General features: G+C 37.5%; 2 protein-coding genes across 4 annotated transcripts; both read right to left on the bottom strand.

The window, feature by feature from the left end:
• Nucleotides 1-3,011: 3,011 nt before the first annotated feature.
• LOC130919946 (immunoglobulin G-binding protein H-like) lies at nt 3,012-10,451 on the bottom strand. Its single transcript, XM_057842616.1, has 7 exons — nt 10,305-10,451; nt 10,057-10,177; nt 9,530-9,628; nt 8,640-9,434; nt 7,696-7,832; nt 7,072-7,181; nt 3,012-6,956 (listed from the first exon to the last, which is right to left on the bottom strand). The coding sequence occupies exons 2-5, from the start codon at nt 10,160-10,162 to the stop codon at nt 7,729-7,731; spliced, it is 1,104 nt and encodes a 367-aa protein (XP_057698599.1). The 5' UTR covers nt 10,163-10,177; nt 10,305-10,451; the 3' UTR covers nt 3,012-6,956; nt 7,072-7,181; nt 7,696-7,728.
• A 3,561-nt stretch (nt 10,452-14,012) lies between these two features.
• Nucleotides 14,013-23,253, bottom strand: LOC130920895 (C-type lectin domain family 4 member M-like). Of its 3 annotated transcripts, none has more exons than XM_057844421.1 (8): nt 23,094-23,253; nt 22,846-23,017; nt 20,700-20,798; nt 19,811-20,605; nt 18,884-19,020; nt 18,268-18,377; nt 18,028-18,159; nt 14,013-16,363 (listed from the first exon to the last, which is right to left on the bottom strand). In XM_057844421.1, the coding sequence occupies exons 2-8, from the start codon at nt 22,949-22,951 to the stop codon at nt 16,171-16,173; spliced, it is 1,572 nt and encodes a 523-aa protein (XP_057700404.1). In that variant the 5' UTR covers nt 22,952-23,017; nt 23,094-23,253; the 3' UTR covers nt 14,013-16,170. The 3 variants fall into 3 exon arrangements, with proteins under 3 accessions (XP_057700404.1, XP_057700405.1, XP_057700406.1); XM_057844422.1 differs by having other exon boundaries at nt 23,099-23,230; XM_057844423.1 differs by lacking the exon at nt 14,013-16,363 and having other exon boundaries at nt 16,643-18,159.
• Nucleotides 23,254-23,359: the final 106 nt, after the last annotated feature.

Raw genomic sequence — 23,359 nt, 5'->3', positions numbered from 1 at the left:
CTGCCTACCTATTTGAGTGGGTGGGGTGACAGATGGAGAAATGTAAAAATACAAGTCCATTGGACATATGACCAAAAAAATGTAACCTAAACATCTGTCATCAGTGACAGAACATATCAGAGGGTAGCCGGGTTTCGAACCCTCCTAGGACCACCGAAACGCAAAGAAAATTGCTTTTGGCACATCCATACCTATGACTATTTGTGCCGGATCCTACCCGCACCTTTTGATTTTGGCCTCGGTGTGTTCCGGGCATTTGTTTGGGCAGATCCGGCACCTCTAGTGTAAAGAAAATAATAATATTATAATTTTCTTTTTTTAAATGTATGAAATAAAATAATATTATGCATAAATTCATTTACAGAACAAATCCCAAGAATTGTATGTTGTTTATGAAAATTTAACGTCATTTGAAAGAGTCGGTGATTTGTTGATGCGCTGAAAAGCTGGACCAACAAATCACGCAAATCACATTAAAAAAAAAAAAAAACATCTGGAGAGCAAGCAGCCAGGATCTAACGGTATTTCAACATGCAAAAAAGATAGTTGCATTTACTGTCTTTATTCAAAATGAAGGAAGATGGTTCATAACGAGTCAGAAAAGCAACAACCGGCGATGAGGGCAGCTGCAGCGATCATGTAAACGGGCTGGACCGAGTGCAGCAGGAGGCTAGCGCCGCAGCAGCTAGCCAGGTTCACGGACAGCCAGCCAGCCGGGGCAGGAGGCTGCTACTGTAGCAGCAGCTGGTCAGGTCCAGTGCCACCAGGAGTTGGGGCCAGCTACAGCGCCAGCTGTCAGCCAGGTGGACCACCAACAGCCAGAGCGACCAGTACCCCTATGGGAAATTGGGCTGCACAATTTGTTAGGCGGTGGGAACTTTGAGGCCAGAGAAGACGGGGGGATGAAACTCGCAAAAGAATGGGTTTGTGTTATTCATTGTAATCTCAGATTTTTTGTTTTGTTTTACAAATTAGACCTGTTGAGGAACAAATTGCTGACTAGACTGTGTACTGTAAGTCCCACCTGTGGTTATGTGGTCAATTGCCCGTGCTGTGTATAGTATAGCCTAAATAATTGAAAATTGTCATAACATTCATACCATGGATATTATCTGAAATTGGGGCTTATAAATCCCATAGCATGGCAAGTGGGCATTTGTGTGTTGTTTTCAGCAACATTTTGTGCGTATCTTCCCGGTATCCCGGCACCTCATGATTTACAAATTAAGCACTGTCTGTAACACACAATGAAAACACAACACATCTTACACAATCATTAGGTATTGCACTTACTGTAACAAGGCACGCATGAGAAACTAATTTTCATTCAAAATTGCATTTTTTTTCAATGATGTGATTAAAAAAAAAAAAAAAACACCAGTAACCACAACCTCCATCTCCTAATGTTATTTTCTCTCACATCTAAATGCAAAACCTCAATTGTACCTACTTTAGAGCAGAAGAACAGAAGAACAGAAGGAGGTACAGTACATTATAAATTAAAGATAATGTAAACATTGACTTTTTTAAAATAATAAAGTTATTTAGTTAAATTATTTTACTTATTTATAAGTCCAAATGACTTTTACATTGTTTATATTGAAATGGAATATATTTTGAAGATTTTTGAATGCAAACACTGACTTTTTTTTAATTATAAAGAAATAAATAAGTCCCAATGTGCATATTAACATGGATGATGTTCTGAACCTCCCCACCAGAGTAGATTTAATAAAATAAAATAAAATAAAATAAAATAAAATAAGCCTCTTCAACTCCTTTCTATAAAAAGATCTGATCTAGTTGCTGTTGGATTTTTCTGTTTTATTGCATTAATTCGTCAAATTGTTCATAACTTCTCTGGTTTGTTTTTTTTTTCTTTTTCCAGAAAAAGTGCATTTGAACCAATCAAAGATAACTATCCATGCTGATCACATATCAGTCTGTCAGCCAATTAAATGGACAACTGAGTTGAGAGTCATTTGCTGCGCGCATGCGCACATCGATGTGACTCGTCAGACTCAGATTCACTGAGACAGAGCCGCCCGACATTACATCTTGGAATAGATAAATGATAAATATCGGTGTAAACGGATTACGCTAAACAGGCTAAACAGGCACAGACAGGGTGGTTTGCTGCGCGCATCAGATACACTGAAACGCAGCCAGTGGACAGCAGTCCGTGTAATAAATAAATACCTTATAGTAAATATCAGTGGAAATGGATAATGCTACACACTTTAACAGACTTTTTATTAACACTTGTGTATGTAAGTCCGACAGTAGTAGTAGTAGTGGTAATTGTGGTAGTTAGTTTTCTTCTTGATGAGATGTGTGTGTGGAAGCATGGCATTTATATATGTATATACACATATATATATATATATATATATATATATATATATATATATATATACACACACACATATATATATACATATATATATATATATATATATATATATATATATATATATATATATATATATATATATATATATATATATATAAGGCGGCACGGTGGCTGAGTGGTTAGCACGTCTGCCTCACAGTTCTGAGATCAAGGGTTCAATCCCGGGCTTCGGCCTTCCTGTGTGGAGTTTGCATGTTCTCCCCGTGCCTGCGTGGGTTTCCTCCGGGAACTCCGGTTTCCTCCCACATCCCAAAAACATGCATGGTAGGCTGATTGAACACTCTAAATTGTCCATAGGTGTGAGTGTGTGCGTGAATGGTTGTGTGTCTCCTTGTGCCCTGCGATTGGCTGGCAACCAGTTCGGGGTGTCCCCTGCCTACTGCCCATAGTTGGCTGGGATAGGCTCCAGCACCTCCGCGACCCTCGTGAGGAATAAGCGGCATGGAAAATGAATGAATGAATATATATATATATATATATATATATATATATATATACCTAAATGTATGTACTGTATATATGTTTTTAAATCGTTGTCTCGCCCACCCGGGCGGAATGGTCTCGCCTCTCAAGCTCGGGTCCTCTACCAGAGACCTGGGAGCTTGAGGGTTCTGTGCAGGATCTTCGCTGTCCCTAGGATCGAGCTCTTCTGAATGGAGATGTCGGTCGTTGTTCCTGGTATCTAGCTTGGGGGTTACTGCCCCTAGTGTCCCGATCACTACTGGCACCACTCTTGCCTTCACTCCCCACATTTTCTCCAACTCTTCCCTTAACCCTTGATATTTCTCCAGCTTATCGTGTTCTTTTTTTCCTGGTGTTGCTATCGCTCGGGATTGCTACATCTATCACTACTGCTGTCGTCTGATGTTTATCCACTACCACTATGTCAGGCTGGTTGGCCATCACCAGTTTGTCTGTCTGGATCTGGAAGCCCCTTAAGATCTTGGCTCGGTTGTTCTTGACCACCTTTGGAGGTGTCGCCCACCTTGACTCCGGGGTCTCCAGTCAGTACTCGGCACAGACGTTCCTGTACACTATGCCTGCTACCTGGTTATGTCATTCCATGTATGCCTTGCCTGCCAGAATCTTACAACCTGCTGTGATGTGCTCGACTGTCTCAGGGGCCTCTTTGTACAGCCTGCACCTGGGGTCCTGTCTGGTGCGATAGATCCCCGGCCTCTATTGATTTTGTGTTTAGGGCCTGTTCTTGTGCTGCCATGATCAGTGCCTCCGTGCTGTCTATCAGTCCGGCCTTTGCCAGCCACTGGTATGTTTTCCCCATGTCATTCTTCATAAAGCACAGTATTTAGTCTCTTGAACTTGAGTCAACGTTTATTGCAGCTCCGCAACTCGGACCATAACAAACGTAACAACACAGACTTCCTGTGTGTGTCTGTCAACTATATCTGTCCCTCGGGAAACTCAAACCCAAATAACAATAGTACCTACTGTATTGTTACTGTCTTGTCAACAGCGATGAGCTCTCTCGGATTTCCGACTTACGTTCTCACTTTCATTTTACCGTATCAATCCATGGAAGAAACATTTATTCATCATAATGAAACGACCAAGTTATACAGCAGCCTTTAAAAGAAAAGTCACATCTGTTTTGTTTTCTCCTAGATTCTGGTAAGTTGGAGAAAGTTGTCAAATCATATTATTACTGTAAATATTGTCAGTTTATGGTAATATTTTGAACTACCAATATGCTATGCTTGTGCTGTGTTTCACCAGTCAGTAAAATGACATTTCTGTATCTGTACACGAGCTCTGTTTTCTTGTATTCTTCTATTTATTGGTGCTAAAATTAGGGTGCACGTTATAAACAGGTACAATAATTTTCCCTAGATTTTACAAGTAAATTTGGGGTGCGCATTATACACGGGTGCGCCTTATATTCTGGAAATTACGGTATAATTATTATTCAAAATCTCTGTCATTTTTAGCTTAAAATCATTAATTGATGTCTCATATTTCATTTTTAAAAAAGAAAACGACTTTTAAAAATTATTCACTCGCATATTTTAAACAAATTACATCACAATGAAAAAAACGGTGTCTGTAAAAAAGTCACGGATACTTACCTCATAACTATCGCTTAATTGTATTTTTTTTTTTTTTTTTTTTTTTTTTGTATCTGTCACAATTTTTCCGATATGTTAGACGATAAATAATCAATCCAAACAAAGAAAAATTGGAAGAAAAAAAAATGTTTCAAATGGTAAATATATGAAAAAGAAAATTTCGACCACTCCTTGATGTCTGCGATTTCTGCATCGTGACCCTTGTTATATTACCATGTTTCACCCATTAAATCCCCCAAAAATCCAGTTGTGTCTGCGTCTGTAATTCTGCTCTCTCGTGCTCTCACCTCCAGTTAGGGTTTTACTGTTTAGATTTTTTTTTTTTTTTTTTTAAATGCCATCCTGTTCAAAATTTTTCTTCCCCCAGAAAGTTGAGATTTTAAGCTTTCTAATGATGTATCACACGTGCATATCAGGCCATTTTAAAAGTTGGCTAATTTGGTTTGTCTCAGAGCGGAACTTCAAGTCACCTGAGTGTTTTCCGCCATATACATACTGTATATATATTATACATTTACACTAACAGTATAAAAGTTTGGGGTCAACAAGACAATTTTGTGTTTTCCTTCAAAAGTCACAATTTTATTTTTTAAATGAGTTGCAAAATGAATTGAAAATATATTCAAGACATAGATAAGGTTAGAAATGAGGATTTGTATTTGAAATAATAATTTTCTCCTTCAAACTTGGGTTGGGCCTTTCATTAAAGAATGCTCACTTTGCAACAATTACAGCGCTGCAGACCTTTGGCATTCCAGCAGTAAATTTGTTGAGGTAATCTGGAGAAACTCCACGCTTCCACAACCACCTCCCACAATTTGGATTGGCTTGATGCGCACTTCTTAGCTTACGGTCAAGATGCTCACACAACAGCTCAGTGGGATGTAGATCTGTTGACTGTGCTGGCCACTCCATCACAGATAGCACACCAGATGCCTGTTTTTTCCTTAAATAGTTGCATAATTTGGAGCTGTGCTTTGGGTCATTGTCCTGTTGTAGGAGAAAATTGACTCCAATCAAGCGTTGTCCACAGGGTATGGCATGGTGCTGCAAAATGGAGTGATAGCCTTCCTTATTTAAAATCCTGTTAACCTTGTACAAATATCCCACTTTACTAGCACCAAAGCAGCCCCAGAACATCACATTACATCCATCATGCTTGACAAATGACATCAGGCACTCTTCCAGCATCTTTTCAGTTGTTCTGCGTCTCACAAATGTTCTTTCCTGTGATCCAAAGTCCAAACACCTCAAACTTCGATTCATCTGTCTTTTTTCACTTTTTTTCAATCTTCCTCTCTCCAATGTCTGTGTTCTTTTGCCCATATTAATTGTTTCCTTTTAATGGCCTGTCTCAGATGTGGCTTTTTTCTTTGCCACGCTTACCTGACAGCCAGCATCCCAGAGTCGTCTCTTCACTTTAGACGTTGACACTGGCGTTTTACGGATACTATTTAATGAAGCTGCTGAATGAGGACCTGCGAGGCATCTATTTTTCAAACTAGAGACTCTTCAGTACTCTTCAGTCTTTTGGCTCGGTTGTGCACCGGGGCCGCCCACTTCTCTTTCTACTTTCTGCTATTTGAAGGGAGTAGTAGTACACACAGTTGAAGAAAATCTTCAATTTCTTGCCAATTTCTCTTATGAAATAGCCTTCATTTCTAGGAACACGAATAGATTGTCGAGTTTCACATGAAAGTTCTCTTTTTCGGGCCATTTTGAGAGTTAAATCGAACCTACAAAGGTGATGCTTCATATACCCAACTAGCACAAAGGAAGGTCAGTTTTATAGCTTCTCTAACCACCGAAACTTATTTGCATAATTGATTAGCTCATACAGATTCCAGAGGTGTTTATGCTCTTATACATGTATCATTACAGGGAATCCACAACATGTTATCAGTCAGAATAATACGTGTACACATCCAAGATTACTATGAAGAAGTAGGAACTCTGAAGCAAGAACATAAAAATTCAGTTCTAAAATTTAATTGCATAGCATATCGCATTTTTTGTGCCTATGTCATCCATATTTCACTGTTTCACTCTTTGACTGCCAATGGATGGAGATAGATGTTCAATCCATTTTAACTAGGAGGAGATGGAAATGAACATTCACTGCCAGCCCCTCCCAGTACAAATGCATTGGACGTCTATCGCTCTCAATGCCAGCCAATGAAATAAGGGGAAAACAGCCTTAGGTTCTGTACTTTCCTTTTAAGGCCCTCTCTTTATGTGCATAAATGCTTTACAGGTGCAGCTATTTTTTCATCAAAGTTCAATCATTCAAAAATCACATTTAAAAACTAATCAAAAGACAAATCTACATCTCACAAACCCAATATCTATATGAACTACATTTTTCATCATTCCACTCGGCATTTCCAGAAGAACGGTACCAAAACTCTCCACAGTCCTGGTTGCCACTGTAACTGTTCGGTTGGCCATCAGCCCAAAACCTGCAATGTTGAGAGGTTAAAAAAAAAAAAAACGACAAATGTAGACAAGCAAAACTACCAGTGACCCTTAATCAATAAGGTTGTTAAAGTAGAATAATAAGATATCTTTTCTTACTGTAGGGACAATGGAGTCCCATCCACCCACAGCCAGTGACCTTCAACTCCCTCATCAGTCTAGCCAATCCAGATTTCTCCATTACTTGAAAACAAGTTATTGACAAATTTCTAGAGGGAAAAAATGCATATACATAGCTGTAATGTTGGTAATTTATACACAATATAGTAACGTAGAAAAAAAGAATTACAAATTTGCTTTGAAATGGGAGAAAAAAAAATAAGTGTGAACCCCCCCCAAAAAAATTATATTATCTTGTTTTAAAAAATTATTATCAATTTGCTAAAAAGTGAAGTTACAGAAAACCTTGTGCTTTCTACTGAGAAATTATCAATTTACAACACACACAAAAATTAAACCTTCAAGAAAAGTGGATTTCTTCTGAGCTGACTCCGCTGTAAGTTTGATAATAAATATGATAATTATTACAATTTTCACTTTCACTTCTAGTGTTTTTATGAATATTTTTATGGAAACTTGCAATAACTTTCCAAGTGTTCAGTGCACTTTAAAAATCAAATATACACTCACACACACGGAAACTTAGTCTTGCTTGTATGAAATCAACCAGATTCATTTCATCTCTATGGCAAAAAGATTTTGTGTAATAAAGGATCAACTCACCATTTCTTCATGGCTGTTTATAATGACCAGATGTTATTTTTTGTATTCACAGTAGTCTTTGCTCAAATACCATGTGTCTTTGGTTTGAGAAGCAAAGTAGCAACTTTTGTCAAACTTCTTCCAGTCACTTGGACAGACTGAAAAAGAATGTTAATCTCTCACCAATCAAGCCAAACAAGCAAGTTGATTTTCTTACTCTCTTTTCGTCATTCCTGTGGCTGATGGACTACAAGTAAAGTCAAGGTATACAAAAATAATATAATAATACTTCAGAAAAACAATGCTATAATAAACTCATGAGGAAAATCATTAGAGTTGTCCGATACCGGCCTATTAAAGCATTCTAAAATGATATCGGATAATATCGACATCTGTTTTTCACAACAGGTTTTGGTCCAATATGCATGTTGCCTTAAAGTCAATGTAAAAGAGTTGTTCTGTTGTACAAGGACTGGTTACAGCTTGGCACAATGGTTATGCTTATTGACCATCAAATGTCTCCAAACTAAGATGCTTGTAATTTGCTATGTGAGCAAACCATTTGCATTCATGGTGCAAAAATTAAATGAACAATAAATGATTGAAAAATAATGAATTATAAACTCATTACATATAACAACTGCATTACCTGAAAGAATTAGTCTCTATAAAAACTAGAAAAGTAATAAAATACAGAAATCTGTGCAAACGCCAAGCAAAATGCATCTTAGGAATTGTCACTACATTGGCATGTCCTATGATTGCCACACCAGCATATATCGGTATCGGTTTGATATCGCTATTGGATTTTTGGAGTTGGACAATATATGGATATCGGTTAAAAAGTAACTATCGGACAACTTTAAAAGAATTGTTATTGTATGTCTAGTCTCTGTTCTGAGGAGTAATTCTGTAAAGTTTTCTTTTCAAACATTAAACCAGTTGAAGTTGATTTCCTGCATTACCTTTCGCAGTTGCGTTCAGTCTTGTGACGGTGGCTCGCAGCTGGTCAACCTCAGAACTCATGTTGCTGATTTCCACACTCTGCAGGTCTCTCTCTGCAGTCACATTTTTCAAGCAGCTTTCAAGATATTTCTTCTCCTCAATTACGGAATTGTAGGATGCCAATAATTTGTCAGTGGCTTTGGAAAGTGTGGTGTACGTGGCCTGTAGATTTTCTTTCTCCAATGTCAGATTTTGGTGACTGCTTGCAATGTTGTCTCTCTCATTGGAGGAGGCACGATATCTTTCCTCTAGGTGCTCAATATCCTTGGTCAGACTGTTATAATCGTTTTGCAGCTTCTCTTTTGACCTTGTTGCATTATTAAATTGGTTCTGCAAATTGTCCCTCTCTTTTGTCGCTGTGTCAAAGTTGGCCTGTAAGTCCTTTTTGCTCTTGGCTATTGAATCATACTTTGTTTGAAGTGAGTCTCTAGAAGTCAACAAGGCTTCGTTATCAGTCTGCAACTGCTCCTTAGTGGCCTTAAGCTCATCAAGTTCTTTGCTCAGAGCAGCGTTACTAGCTTGCAATGTGCTTTCACTCTGTTTAAGTTTGGTTACTTCCTCTGATAGTTGGCTGTTTTTGGTATTCATTTGATATTTTGATTTAGCCATATAATCGTAATTTTGTTGTAAATGGTCATGAGTGACCTCAAGATTCTTTTTGTCATTCTGTGCAGTCTTCAGGTTGGACTGTAGATTGTCTCTCTCCCCTCTAACAGCTTCTAACTTGTTCTGATTTTCATTGCCCAATTTCCGGTCTGTCACAGAAGATAAAAAAATTCATTTAGTTTGAGCAAACATACCCTACTAGGGAAATTTGATATTTGTAGCATCGATAATAAGGTAAACTCACAGTGGGCAGACTGACCAATGAGACCAGCCACCAGGGATACACACAGAAACCCAAGGGCAAGCGCAGCAACCCTAACAGGGCTGTTCCTCAGTGCATATACTGGAAAAAAAAGTAACCTACATTTTAAAAGTATTTCATTTATAATTATTCTTTATAGCCCAGAAATAGTGCACCTTACACGGACGAGCTAAAGCATTGTCATCACTTGTATGGCATATAATAATTATCTAAAAAAAAATGTCCAGTCAAAATTATTTATGTATTCCCCAATCACAAAAGAGTAATCAAAACAAGACCATAACAGGAATCTACACATCCAGTATGTAACAAGACTATACAATTGCAAGAAGAACCTAAAATTACCTTTGATTATTAAAAAAAAGATACAATGAAATAAATATATATTTAACAAAAAAATCCTAAACATACAAAATGAATGTAGAAATGATAATAATGATAATAGTAATGGGCAAAACCTTTTGTCAATTTTATTTTTTGCGCTAGGGAATACACTGCAATTCTCTTACCAGAATATTGAAACTTAATGCCATCAATGATAAGGTGCTTGTAGCTAAGATTTCCATCGTCTATGTCCATTGTTGTCTCCGTCAAAGTTTGGTACTTAACTGTCATTCTTACCTCGGCTACCTGTTTGTTATTGAAGGCAATAGTTGATCAAAATACAAGTTGGGCTCTTTTCTATACAAATACAAGCTTTCACCTTTCATTTTGGGTGCATTCAATGGAATGTGAAATATAAGATAAGCAGACTTACCACACCTGCAGTGATTATAAAGATTCACTTAATAAGAGAGCAGTTGGTTGACATGTCTCTCAGCAATGTCTTAAAATGTTATCTTCGTCACACTTCATCCTCTGATCTATCCTGTGATTGTGACTATGAGAAATAAACCAGTTTCATTCATGGGAAAAGATGGAGTCACAACAAAAGTCTGTGCGCTATTTCGCAATACGAAACAAGGAAGATGTGATTTTACCACACGGATGCTGAATGTGCTGTTTTATAATGTCATAAAAAAAAAAAGTCTACGTAAACTTTTTAACCGCTCTTGCTCAAAAAAAAAAAAAAACTCCTACATATATGGGATAAATACATGCATTCTATCTATACTTTTCAAAACTTTAATACCATTTTTATACATATACCATTTTAAAACAATAGTCCGTCGGTGGGTTTTAAAAAATATAAAACTGTGATTATGAAAACTAATTAAAATAAATAACTAAATAAACTCAATAACTGTGTTGCAAAATGGGGAAAATTTGATAAATAAAATGTATTATTTATAATAATTTGATGTGCATTCGTGTATGTGTATACAGTAGGGCAAATAAGTATTTAGTCAACCACTAATTGTCTAAGTTCTCCCACTTGAAAATATTAGAGAGGCCTGTCATTGTCAACGTGGGTAAACCTCAACCATCAGAGACAGAATGTGGAAAAAACCCCAGAAAATCACAGTTTGATTTTTTAAAGATTTTATTTGCAAATCATGGTGGAAAATAAGTATTTGGTCAATACCAAAAGTTCATCTCAATACTTTGTTATGTACCCTTTGTTGGCAATAATGGAGGCCAGCTGTCGCTGGGCAACACGGACTTTCAACTCCCTCCACAGATTTTCTATGGGGTTGAATCTGGAGACTGGCTAGGCCACTCCACGACCTTGAAATGCTTCTTACGAAGCCACTCCTTTGTGGCCCTGGCTGTGTGTTTGGGATCATTGTCATGCTGAAAGACCCACCCACCTCTCTTCTTCAATGCCCTAGAAGGAGATTTTCACTCAAAATCTCTCGATACATGGCCCCATTCATTCTTTCCTTTACACAGATCAGTCGTCCTGGTCCCTTTGCAGAAAAACAGCCCCAAAGCATGATGTTTCCACCCCCATGCTTCACAGTGGGTATGGTGTTCTTCAGATGCAATTCAGTATTCTTTCTCCTCCAAACATGAGAACCTGTGAATGTTCTATTTTGGTTTCATCTGACCATAAAACATTCTCTCGGTCCTCTTCTGGATCATCCACATGCTCTCTAGCAAACCGCGGACGGGCCTAGACATGTACTTTCTTCAGCAGGGGGACACGTCTGGCAGTGCAGGATTTGAGTCCCTGGCGACGCATTGTGTTACTGATTGTAGCCCTTGTTACTGTGGTCCCAACTCTCTGTAGGTCATTCACTAGGTCCCCCCGTGTGGTTCTGGGATTTTTGCTCCCCGTTCTTGTTATCATTTTGACGCCACGGGGTGAGATCTTGCATGGAGCCCCTGATGGAGGGAGCTTATCAGTGGTCTTGTATATCTTCCATTTTCTAATAATTGCTCCCACAGTTGATTTCTTTACACTAAGCGTTTTACCTATTGCAGATTCAGTCTTCCCAGCCTGGTGCAGGTCTACAATTTTGTCTCTGGTGTCCTTCGACAGCTCTTTGATCTTGGCCATAGTGGAGTTTGGAGTTTGACTGACCGACCTTGTGGACAGGTGTCTTTTATACCGATAACGAGTTAAAACAGGTGCCATTAATACAGGTAACGAGTGGAGTCTCGTAAGACCTCGTTAGACCTCGTTAGAAGAAGTTAGACCTCTTTGACAGCCAGAAATCTTGCTTGTTTGTAGGTGATCAAATACTTATTTTCCACTCTAATTTGGAAATAAATTCTTTAAAAATCAAACAATGTGATTTTCTGTTTTTTTATTTTTTATTTTTCCACATTCTGTCTCTCATGGTTGAGGTTTACCCATTTTGACAATTACAGGCCCCTCTAATCTTTTCAAGTAGGAGAACTTGCACAATTGGTGGTTGACTAAATATTTATTTGCCTTACTGTATATATCTACACCTATATACTGTATATTTTTTGTGTGGGGGGTTCTTAATTTTTTAATTAAAATTTTTTTTTTTTTTTTTTTGACTTCGTTGCAGTTTGCCTTGTATTAAAAGTGGAACAGGATCTAGGCAATTGGCATTCAGAAAGTGATTATTTAATATCTTATTGGATGAACATTTCAATGCACATAGCGGTTCCTACACAGTGGTATCAAACTCATTCACTTCCTACCTATCTGGGTGGATGGGGTGAAAGATTGAGAAATGTAAAGATACAAGTCCATTGGACTTATGATCAAAAAATGTAACCTAAACATCTGTAATCAGTGACCGAACAAATCATAGGCGAGCCGGGTTCGAAACCTCCAAAGACTACCGAAATGCAAAGAAAGATGCTTTTGGCAGAGCCATACCCATAACACACAACACATCTTACACAATCATTAGGCATTGCACTTATTGTAACAAGGTAACAACGAGAAACTAATTTTCATTCAAAATTGCTTTTTCAATGATGTATTTAAAAAAAAAAAAAAAAAAAAACACCAGTAACTCCAACCTCCATCTCCGAATGTTATTTTCTCTCACATATAAATGCAAAACCTCAATTTTACCTACTTTAGAACATAACATACAGTGTATCACAAAAGTGAGTACACCCCTCGCATTTCTGCTGATATTTAAGTATATCTTTTTCACTTCTTCAGTCTCTGCAGCAATGCTGACAGTACTCCTGTAACGAGTCACATGACATTTTAGAGGGAAAATAACAAGCAGTACTCAATTTGGACATTTAGGAATATACGTCGTTCCCATGCCGTGTACTCACTTTTGTTGCCAGGAGTTTAGATATTAATGGCTATATTTTGAGTTATTTTGAGGGGAAAATAAATTAACTCTATTATATAAGCTGCACACAGACTACTTTTCATTGTGTCAAAGTGTAATTTTGTCAGTGTTGTCCCATGAAAAGATATACTTAAATATCTGCAGAAATGCGAGGGGTGTACTCACTTTTGTGATACGCTGTAAGAACAGAAGGAGGTACCATAGACTTCAGAATGTATTGAAGGGACACGGGGCCGATTCATAGGGGGCCTATCTCCGTCAAAGCTGACCGAGTGGAAACACAGACAAAGAGCCAGTGCACAGAGCTCTGTGTAATAAATAAATACTATATAGTAAATATCAGTGGAAATGGATTATGCTCCACACTTCTTGTCAACTTTTGTGTAATTAAATCCGACAGTAGTACATGTAGTAGTAGTTAGTTTTCTTCTTGATGAGATGCATGTGTGGAAACCTGGCAGGATTTATATACACTACCGTTCAAAAGTTTGGGGTCACAAACGATCTGAACGATCTATATACATATACGTATATATATATATATAAATATATATATATATAAATATATATATATATAAATATATATATATATATATATATATATATATATATATATATATATATATATTATACACTGTCAAGTTCAAAAATAGATCCTTAGGTAGACATTGTAAAATTACCCAAAAATAAGGAGAGAAGACACTCAGTTTTCTTGGCCAAGGAGACCAATGTGACTCGTGAGTCACCAAAATTGATCTAAAGGACAAAAAACCTCCTTGGTATTTTATTTAGGGGTTTTCCCTGAACAAGATTGAGGCCGCCCTAAAGGGAAGGGTAAAGCAAGCTGGCGACACCCATGTGGTTTTTGATTGGATATGTGTGTGCATGTAGGTGGAATTAAGTGATACACGTGTGTGGAGCAAGAGCTTATGTAAACAATCAAAACAATCATATAAACAGTCAAAATAATATATAAACAGTCAAAATAATGCAGACACTTTTAGTTATGCAACGTTAAACAATCAGCACAATAATCCAAACACTTCCAGTTATGCACCGCTGTGGCCCTGGAAGATGTCCTCGGATGGAAAATTGTCCTCGAAGGGCTAGGCGAAAGTCCAAACCCCAGGTGCTGAGGATGCCTGGAAGGTCTAGTTACGCAACGACGCGGCCATGAAGCAAAGCAGTTGTCACCCCGACCCTCTTTTACTCTTTGTAACACTTAAGCATTATACTACAATCTGGTATAGCAAGCAATAATCATTTACTGGTTATATACGTAAGAAAAATATGGCAATATGTATTATTTATGGTATATATGAGCACAAGCAAATCTAGAAGTAAGAAGAATATGGCAATATGTATTATTTATGGTATATATGAGCACAAGCAAATATTCAATCAACCAACCAAGCAAACATTTAATCAATCAAACCCCGATAATTATCTCAACATACACTAACCGTATAAAAGTTTGGGGTCACCAAGACAATATGTGTTTTCCTTCAAAATTCACAATTTTTCAAATGAGTTGCAAAATGAAGAGAAAATATAGTCATAAGACATTGACAAGGTTAGAAATAAGGATTTTTATTTGAAATAATCATTTTCTCCTTCAAACTTTGTGTTCATCAAAAAAAGCTTACTTTGCAACAATTACAGCGCTGCAGACCTTAGGCATGCCAGCTGTAAACTTGTTGAGGTAATCTGGAGAAACTCCATGATTCCAGAACCACCTCCCACAAGTTGGATTGGCTTGATGGGCACTTCTTGTATACCATACGGTCAAGCTGCTGCTGTTCTTCCCTGTGATCCAAAGTCCAAACACCTAAAATTTCGATGATGTCTTTTTTCTTTTTTCGCTTTTTTCCAATCTTCCTCTGTCCAGTGTCTGTGTTCTTTTGCCCATGTTAATCGTTTCCTCTTATTGGCCAGTGTCAGATATGGCTTTTTTCTTTGCGACGCTGACCTGACAGCCAGCATCCCAGAGTCGTCTCTTCACTTTAGACGTTGATACTAGCATTTTACGCATACTATTTAATGAAGCTGCGAGATGAGGACCTGCGAGGCGTCTATTTTTCAAACTAGAGACTCTTCAGTACTTGTGTTTTTGCTCGGTTGTGCAGCGGGCCTCCCACTTTTCTTTCTACTCTGATTAGAGCCTGTTTATGCTGCTATTTGAAGGGAGTAGTACACACAATGTGGGAAATCTTCAATTTCTTGCCAATTTCTCTATGAAATAGCCTGAATTTCAAGGAACACGAATAGGTTGTCGAGTTTCACATGAAAGTTCTCTTTTTCTGGCCATTTTGAAAGTTTAATCAAACCCACAAAGGTGATGCTCCTTATAACCAACTAGCTCAAAAGAAGGTCAGTTTTATAGCTTCTCTGACAACCTAGTGTTTTTTTAGCTGCCCCAACATAATAGCGTGCCGCACTAATGCTGTTTTTAGACCGTACGTCAACATAGAGACGCCCTAGCATAAAACTCATGTCATTACTCTTTTTTCTACCAGTAATCTTTCAAAAAAAAAGAACATGCCGACATATGAAGGATGTTTTCTTCATAAGTTTCCCGAAGCCAAAAACTCAGAGGAAAAAATGTGAAGAATGGATCAACTTGTGCAGATGTCAAAAGACCAGTTTAACACAAGCTAGGTGAAGCCATTCACGTTCATATGCAGTTAACATTTTGTTAAGGGCCAAGGTCCTACGAAGGACGAAGAGGTAAGTCATTTTGATATTTTTACTTATTTTTTTAACGTGGCGTTTTGCCGTGCTGTTTCTCTCTGACAATGACTGACTTGAAAAATATTAAAATGGTATCTGACTGCCACTGTTGTTACCTTTTCTGTTGTAAAAAACAACTTATGAAGGCGGAAGTGTAAATAAATTACAGAATTAAGATTTGTTATTAATGAAAAAATTAAAAGTGTTTGTTAGCTGTCAGTTAGTAGTACTTGCGATCGCTACACAAATATAGCCATGTAAATTACCCCCAAGAACGGTCAGTGATGTAAGACAACCAGAAGATATAATGCCATGCACACCAATTTGATGTAGAGTATAGTGTATGGTCTGAGCACTAACAGGCTGACCCCGCACCTCTTCAATCTCTGCAGCAATGCTGACAGCACTCCTGCAACGAGAAACTAATTTTCATTCAAAATTGCTTTTTCAATGATGTGATAAAAAAAAAAAAAAAAAAAAAAAAAAACACCAGTAACTCCAACCTCACTCTCCGAATGTTATTTTCTCTCACATTTAAATACAAAACCTCAATATTACCTACTTTAGAACATAACATACAGCGTATCACAAAAGTGAGTACACCCCTCGCATTTCTGCAGGTATTTAAGTATATCTTTTTCATCTCTTCAATCTCTGCAGCAATGCTGACAGCACTCCTATAATGAGTCACATGACATTTTGGAGGGAAAATGACAAGCAGTACTGAATTTGGACATTTAGGGATGTACGTATTTCCCATGCGGTGTACTCACTTTTGTTGCCAGGGGTTTAGATATTAATGGCTATATTTTGAGTTATTTTGAGGGGATAATAAATGAACTCTATTATATAAGCTGCACACAGACTACTTTTCATTGTGTCAAAGTGTCATTTTGTCAGTGTTTTCCAATGAAAAGATATACTTAAATATCTGCAGAAATGCGAGGGGTGTAATCTCTTTTGTGATACACCGTAAGAAAGACAGGGCATATGGTGGTAAAGGATAGATTGTTGAATGAAGGTTTCTAATTTTTCCCAAAGGGTTTTTGGAGTTTTTCCTTGCAGACATGGAGGGTCTAAGGATGGGGGATGCTCAGGACATGAACTTTATTAATTCATCTACTGTTTCTGACTGTGTATCATATTGCCTCTGCAAAGCCCTTTGAGACAACGTTGTTGTGATATAGGACTATAAAAATAAAATTGAATTGAATTTAATTTAATTGAAACAGGAAAATGTCATTGTCAGTGGAGTAAGGCCATGCACGCAAGAAAAAAAGTGTCAATAAAAAAGCTCATCAGGTCAGCTCTTTCTCTCGTCTTTTTCAGCCCTCGACACTCAAGCCATCAATTTAACTGAACATTTGTAAGGGGGAATTTGGCAACAGGGACATCATTTTCGGACAAAATTGGTAGGTTTAGCTCAGTAAAACATCTTGTTCTGACAACTTTTTTCCATGCATTTCCTATTAGGGACAAACGGGAGGTTGACCCGCCTAGCAACAATTGCTTACGTCATGAATATTAAAGAGCAAAAGTGACATGTTGCTTCCAGTACGCTATTGCATAATTCATTAGCTTATACAGATTCCAGAGGTGTTTATGCATTTATACGTGTATCATTAAAGGGAATCCACAACATGTTATCAGTCAGAATAATATATGTACACATCCCAGATTAATATGAAGAACTAGGAACTCTGAAGCAAGAACATAAAAACTCAGTTCTAAAATTTAATTGCATAACATGTCATATTTTTTGTGCCAATGTCATCCATATTTCACTGTTTCACTCTTGGGGTGCCATGGATGGTGATAGCTGTCCAATCCATTTTAAATAGGATGAGGTGGCAATGAATATTCACTGCCAGCGCATCTCAGTACAAATGCATCGGACGTCTATTGCTATCAATGGCAGCCAATGAGATAAGGGGAAAAAAGCCTTTAGTTCTGTACTTTCCTTTTAAGGCCCTCTCTTTATTTGCGTATATGCTTTACAGGTAAAGCTATTATTCCATGCAAATGAGATCATTCAAAAAATCACTTTTAAAACTAATCAAAAGACAAATCTACATCTCACAAACCCAATATCTTTTTGAACTACATTTTTCATCATTCCACTCGGCATTTCCTGAAGAACGGTACCAAAACTCTCCACAGTCCTGGTTGCCATTGTAACTGTTCGGCTGGTCATCAGCCCAAAACCTGCAATGTCGAGAGGTAAAAAAAACAAAACCAAATGTAGATTATTAATACTACCAGAAATCCTTGATCAATTGGGTTGTTAAAGTAGAATAAGATATATTTTCTTACTGTAGGGACAATGGGGTCCCATCCACCCACAGCCAGTGACCTTCAATTCCCTCATCAGTCAAGCCAATCCAGATATTTCCGTTACTTGAATACAAGTTATTGACAAATTTCTAGAGGAAAAAAATGCATGTACATAGCTGTAATGTTGGTAATTTATACACAAAATCGTACCGTAGAAAAAAAAGATCTGCAAATCTGCTTTGAAATGGGAGAAACCAAATTAAGTGTGACCCCAAAAAATCATTATATTTTTATATAAAAAATATTATTAATTTGCTCAAAGGTGAGGTTACAGAAAACCTTGTGCTTTCTACGGCGAAATGATTGATTTACTACACACACAAAAATCAAACCTTCAAGAAAAGTGGATTTTTTTCTCTGAGCTGACTCTACTCTATGCCTGATAATAATTATAATAATTATGATAATTTTTACTTTCATATATTTTGTTTTTATGAATAATTTTTGGAAAACTTGTTATAATTTTCCAAGTGTGCAGTGCACCTTAAAAATCAAACACACAAACACACACGGAAACTAAGTATCCCTTGAATGAAAACCACCTGATTCATTTTATCTCTATGATAAAAGGATTTTGTGTAATAAAGGAACTTACCATTTCAGCATAGCTGTTTATGATGACCAGATCTGCTTTTCTGTTTTGACAGTCGGCTCTGCTCACGTACCATGTATCTTTGGTTTTAGAAGCAAAGTAGCAACTTGTGTTAAACTTCTTCCAGTCACTTGGACAGACTGAAAAAGAATGTTAATCTCTCACCAATCAAACCAAACAAGCAAGTTGATTTTCTTACTCTTTTCGTCATTTATGACTGCAAGTGAAGTCAAGGTATATAAAAATAATATAATAATACTTCAGATAAACAATGCCATAATTAACTCGTAAGGACAATAATTAGAGTTGTCCGATATTATGGGGTGGCCGATAATATTGGCCTATCGAAGAATACTAAAATGATATCGGATAATATCGGCAATGGTTTTTCACAATATATTTTGGTCCAATATGCATGTTGCCTTAAAGTCAATGTAAAAGCCTTCTGCCGGTCACAGCTTGGCACAGCAGTTATGCTTGTTGACCATCAGATGTCTTCAAATTAAGATGCTTGGGATTTGCTATGTGAGCAGACCATTTGCATTCATGGTGCAAAAATTAAATGAACAATAAATGATTGAAAAATAATGAATTATAAACTCATTACATATGACTACTGCATTACCAGAAAGAATTTGTCACTACAGAAACTAGAAAAGTAATAAAATACAAAAATCTAGCAAAATTCATCTCGCGAATTGTCACTGCATTGGCACGTCCGATGATTGTCACAACAACATATATCGGTATCGGTATGATATCAGTTTCAGATTTTTGGAGTTGGACAATATAGGTTATCGGCTAAAAAGTTATTAACGGACAACTCTAAAAATATTTCTTATTGTATGACTAGTCTCTGTTTTGAGGAGTACTTATGTTAAAGTTTCCATTTCCAATATTAAGCCTGTTGAAGTTGATTTCCCGCATTACCATTTATAGTTGTGTTCAGTCTTGTGACGGTGGCTCGCAGCTGGTCAACCACAGAACTCATGTTGCTGATTTCCACACTCTGCAGGTCTCTCTCTGCAGTCACATTTGTCAAGCGGCTTTCGAGATATTTCTTCTCTTCAATTAGGGAATTGTAGGACGCCAATAATTTGTCAGTGGCTTTGGAAAGTGTGGTGAACGTGGCCTGTAGATTTTCTTTCTCCAATGTCAGATTTTGGTGACTGCTTGCAATGTTGTCTCTCTCATTGGAAGAGGCACGATATCTTTCCTCTAGGTGCTCAATATCCTTGGTCAGACTGTTATAATCGTTTTGCAGCTTCTCTTTTGTCCTTGTTGCATTATTAAATTGGTTCTGCAAATTGTCCCTCTCTTTTGTCGCTGTGTCAAAGTTGGCCTGTAAGTCCTTTTTGCTCTTGGCTATTGAATCATACTTTGCTTGAAGTGAGTCTTTAGAAGTCGACAAGGCTTCGTTATCAGTCTGCAACTGTTCCTCAGTGGCCTTAAGCTCTTCAAGTTCTTTGCTCAGAGCAGCGTTACTGGCTTGCAATGTGCTTTCACTCTGTTTAAGTTTGGTTACTTCCTCTGATAGTTGGCTGTTTTTGTTATTCATTTGATATTTTGATTTGGACATATAATTGTAATTTTGTTGTAAATGCTCATGAGTGACCTCAAGATTCTTTTTGTCATTCTGTGCAGTCTTCAGGTTGGACTGTAGATTGTCTCTCTCCCCTCTAACAGCTTCTAACTTGTTCTGATTTTCATTGCCCAATTTCCGGTCTGTCACAGAAGATAGAAAATTCATTCAGTTTGGGCAAACATACCCTATTAGGGAAATTTAATATTTGTAGCATCGATAATAAGGTAAACTCACAGTGGACAGACTGACCAATGAGACCAGCCACCAGGAATACACACAGAAACCCAAGGGCAAGCGCAGCAACCCTAACAGGGCTGTTCCTCAGTGCATATACTGGAGAAAAAAAAGTAAACTACATTTTAATAGTATTTCATTTATAATTATTCTTTATAGCCCAGAAATAGTGCACCTTACACGGATGAGCTAAAGCATTGTCATCACTTGTATGGCATATACAGTGCCTTGCAAAAGTATTCGGCCCCCTTGAATCTTGCAACCTTTCGCCGCATTTCAGGCTTCAAACAAAAAGATATGAAATTTAATTTTTTTCTCAAGAATCAACAACAAGTGGGACACAATCGTGAAGTGGAACAACATTTATTGGATAATTTAAACCTTTTTAACAAATAAAAAACTGAAAAGTGGGGCGTGCAATATTATTCGGCCCCTTTACTTTCAGTGCAGCAAACTCACTCCAGAAGTTCAGTGAGGATCTCTGAATGATCCAATGATGTCCTAAATGACCGATGATGGTAAATAGAATCCACCTGTGTGTAATCAAGTCTCCGTATAAATGCACCTGCTCTGTGATAGTCTCAGGGTTCTGTTTAAAGTGCAGAGAGCATTATGAAAACAAAGGAACACACCAGGCAGGTCCGAGATACTGTTGTGGAGAAGTTTAAAGCCGGATTTGGATACAAAAAGATTTCCCAAGCTTTAAACATCTCAAGGAGCACTGTGCAAGCCATCATATTGAAATAGAAGGAGCATCAGACCACTGCAAATCTACCAAGACCCGGCCGTCCTTCCAAACTTTCTTCTCAAACAAGGAGAAAACTGATCAGAGATGCAGCCAAAAGGCCCATGATCACTCTGGATGAACTGCAGAGATCTACAGCTGAGGTGGGAGAGTCTGTCCATAGGACAACAATCAGTCGTACACTGCGCAAATCTGGCCTTTATGGAAGAGTGGCAAGAAGAAAGCCATTTCTCAAAGATATCCATAAAAAGTCTCGTTTAAAGTTTCCCACAAGCCACCTGGGAGACACACCAAACATGTGGAAGAAGGTGCTCTGGTCAGATGAAACCAAAATTGAACTTTTTGGCCACAATGCAAAACGTTATGTTTGGCGTAAAAGCAACACAGCTCATCACCCTGAACACACCATCCCCACTGTCAAACATGGTGGTGGCAGAATCATGGTTTGGGCCTGCTTTTCTTCAGCAGGGACAGGGAAGATGGTTAAAATTGACGGGAAGATGGATGCAGCCAAATACAGGAACATTCTGGAAGAAAACCTGTTGGTATCTGCACAAGACCTGAGACTGGGACGGAGATTTATCTTCCAACAGGACAATGATCCAAAACATAAAGCCAAATCTACAATGGAATGGTTCAAAAATAAATGTATCCAGGTGTTAAAATGGCCAAGTCAAAGTCCAGACCTGAATCTGTGGAAAGAGCTGAAGACTGCTGTTCACAAAGACTCTCCATCCAACCTCACTGAGCTCGAACTGTTTTGCAAGGAAGAATGGGCAACAATGTCAGTCTCTCGATGTGCAAAACTGATAGAAACATACCCCAAGCGACTTGCAGCTGTAATTGGAGCAAAAGGTGGCGCTACAAAGTATTAATGCGAGGGGGCCGAATAATATTGCACGCCCGACTTTTCAGTTTTTTATTTGTTAAAAAAGTTTAAATTATCCAATAAATTTTGTTCCACTTCACGATTGTGTCCCACTTGTTGATTCTTGACAAAAAATTAAAATTTTATATCTTTATGTTTGAAGCCTGAAATGTGGCGAAAGGTTGCAAGGTTGAAGGGGGCCGAATACTTTTGCAAGGCAATGTAATAATTATCTAAAAAAAAATGTCCAGTCAAATTTATTTATGTATTCCCCAATCACAAAAGAGTAATCAAAACAAGACCATAACAGGAATCTACACATCCAGTATGTAACAAGAATATACGATTGGAAGAAGATCCTTAAATTACCTTTGAGTATCAAAAAAAAGATAGAATGAAATAAATATATATTAAATAAAAAAATCTTAAACATACAAAATGAATATAGAAATGATAATAATGATAATAGTAATGGGCAAAACCTTTTGTCAATTTTATTTTTTGCGCTAGGGAATAAACTGCAATTCTCTTACCAGAATATTGAGACTTGCTGCCATCCATTATAAGGTGCTTGTTGCCAAGATTTCCATCGTCTATGTCCATTGTTGTCTCCGTCGAAGTTTGGTACTTAACTGTCATTCTTACCTCGGCTACCCATTTGTTATTGAAGGCAGTAGTTGATCAAAATACAAGTTGGGCTCTTTTCTATACAAATAAAAGCTTTCACCTTTTATTTTGGACGCATTCAATGGAATGTGAAATATAAGATAAGCAGACTTACCACACCTGCAGTGATTATAAAGATTCACTAAATAAGAGCGCAGTTGGTTGACATGTCTCTCAGCAATGTCTTAAAATGTTATCTTCGTCACACTTCATCCTCTGATCTATCCTGTGATTGTGACTATGAGAAATAAACCAGTTTCATTCATGGGAAAAGATGGAGTCACAACATAAGTCTGTGCACTATTTCGCAATACGAAACAAGGAAGAAGTGATTTTACCACAGGGATGCTGAATGTGCTGTTTTATAATGTCATACATAAA

Source organism: Corythoichthys intestinalis, chromosome 8 (assembly GCF_030265065.1).
Source record: "Corythoichthys intestinalis isolate RoL2023-P3 chromosome 8, ASM3026506v1, whole genome shotgun sequence".
Taxonomy (NCBI): Eukaryota; Metazoa; Chordata; class Actinopteri; order Syngnathiformes; family Syngnathidae; genus Corythoichthys; species Corythoichthys intestinalis.
The sequence above is the reverse complement of the archived record's forward strand: the minus strand, read 5'-3'. Positions and strand labels throughout refer to the sequence as shown.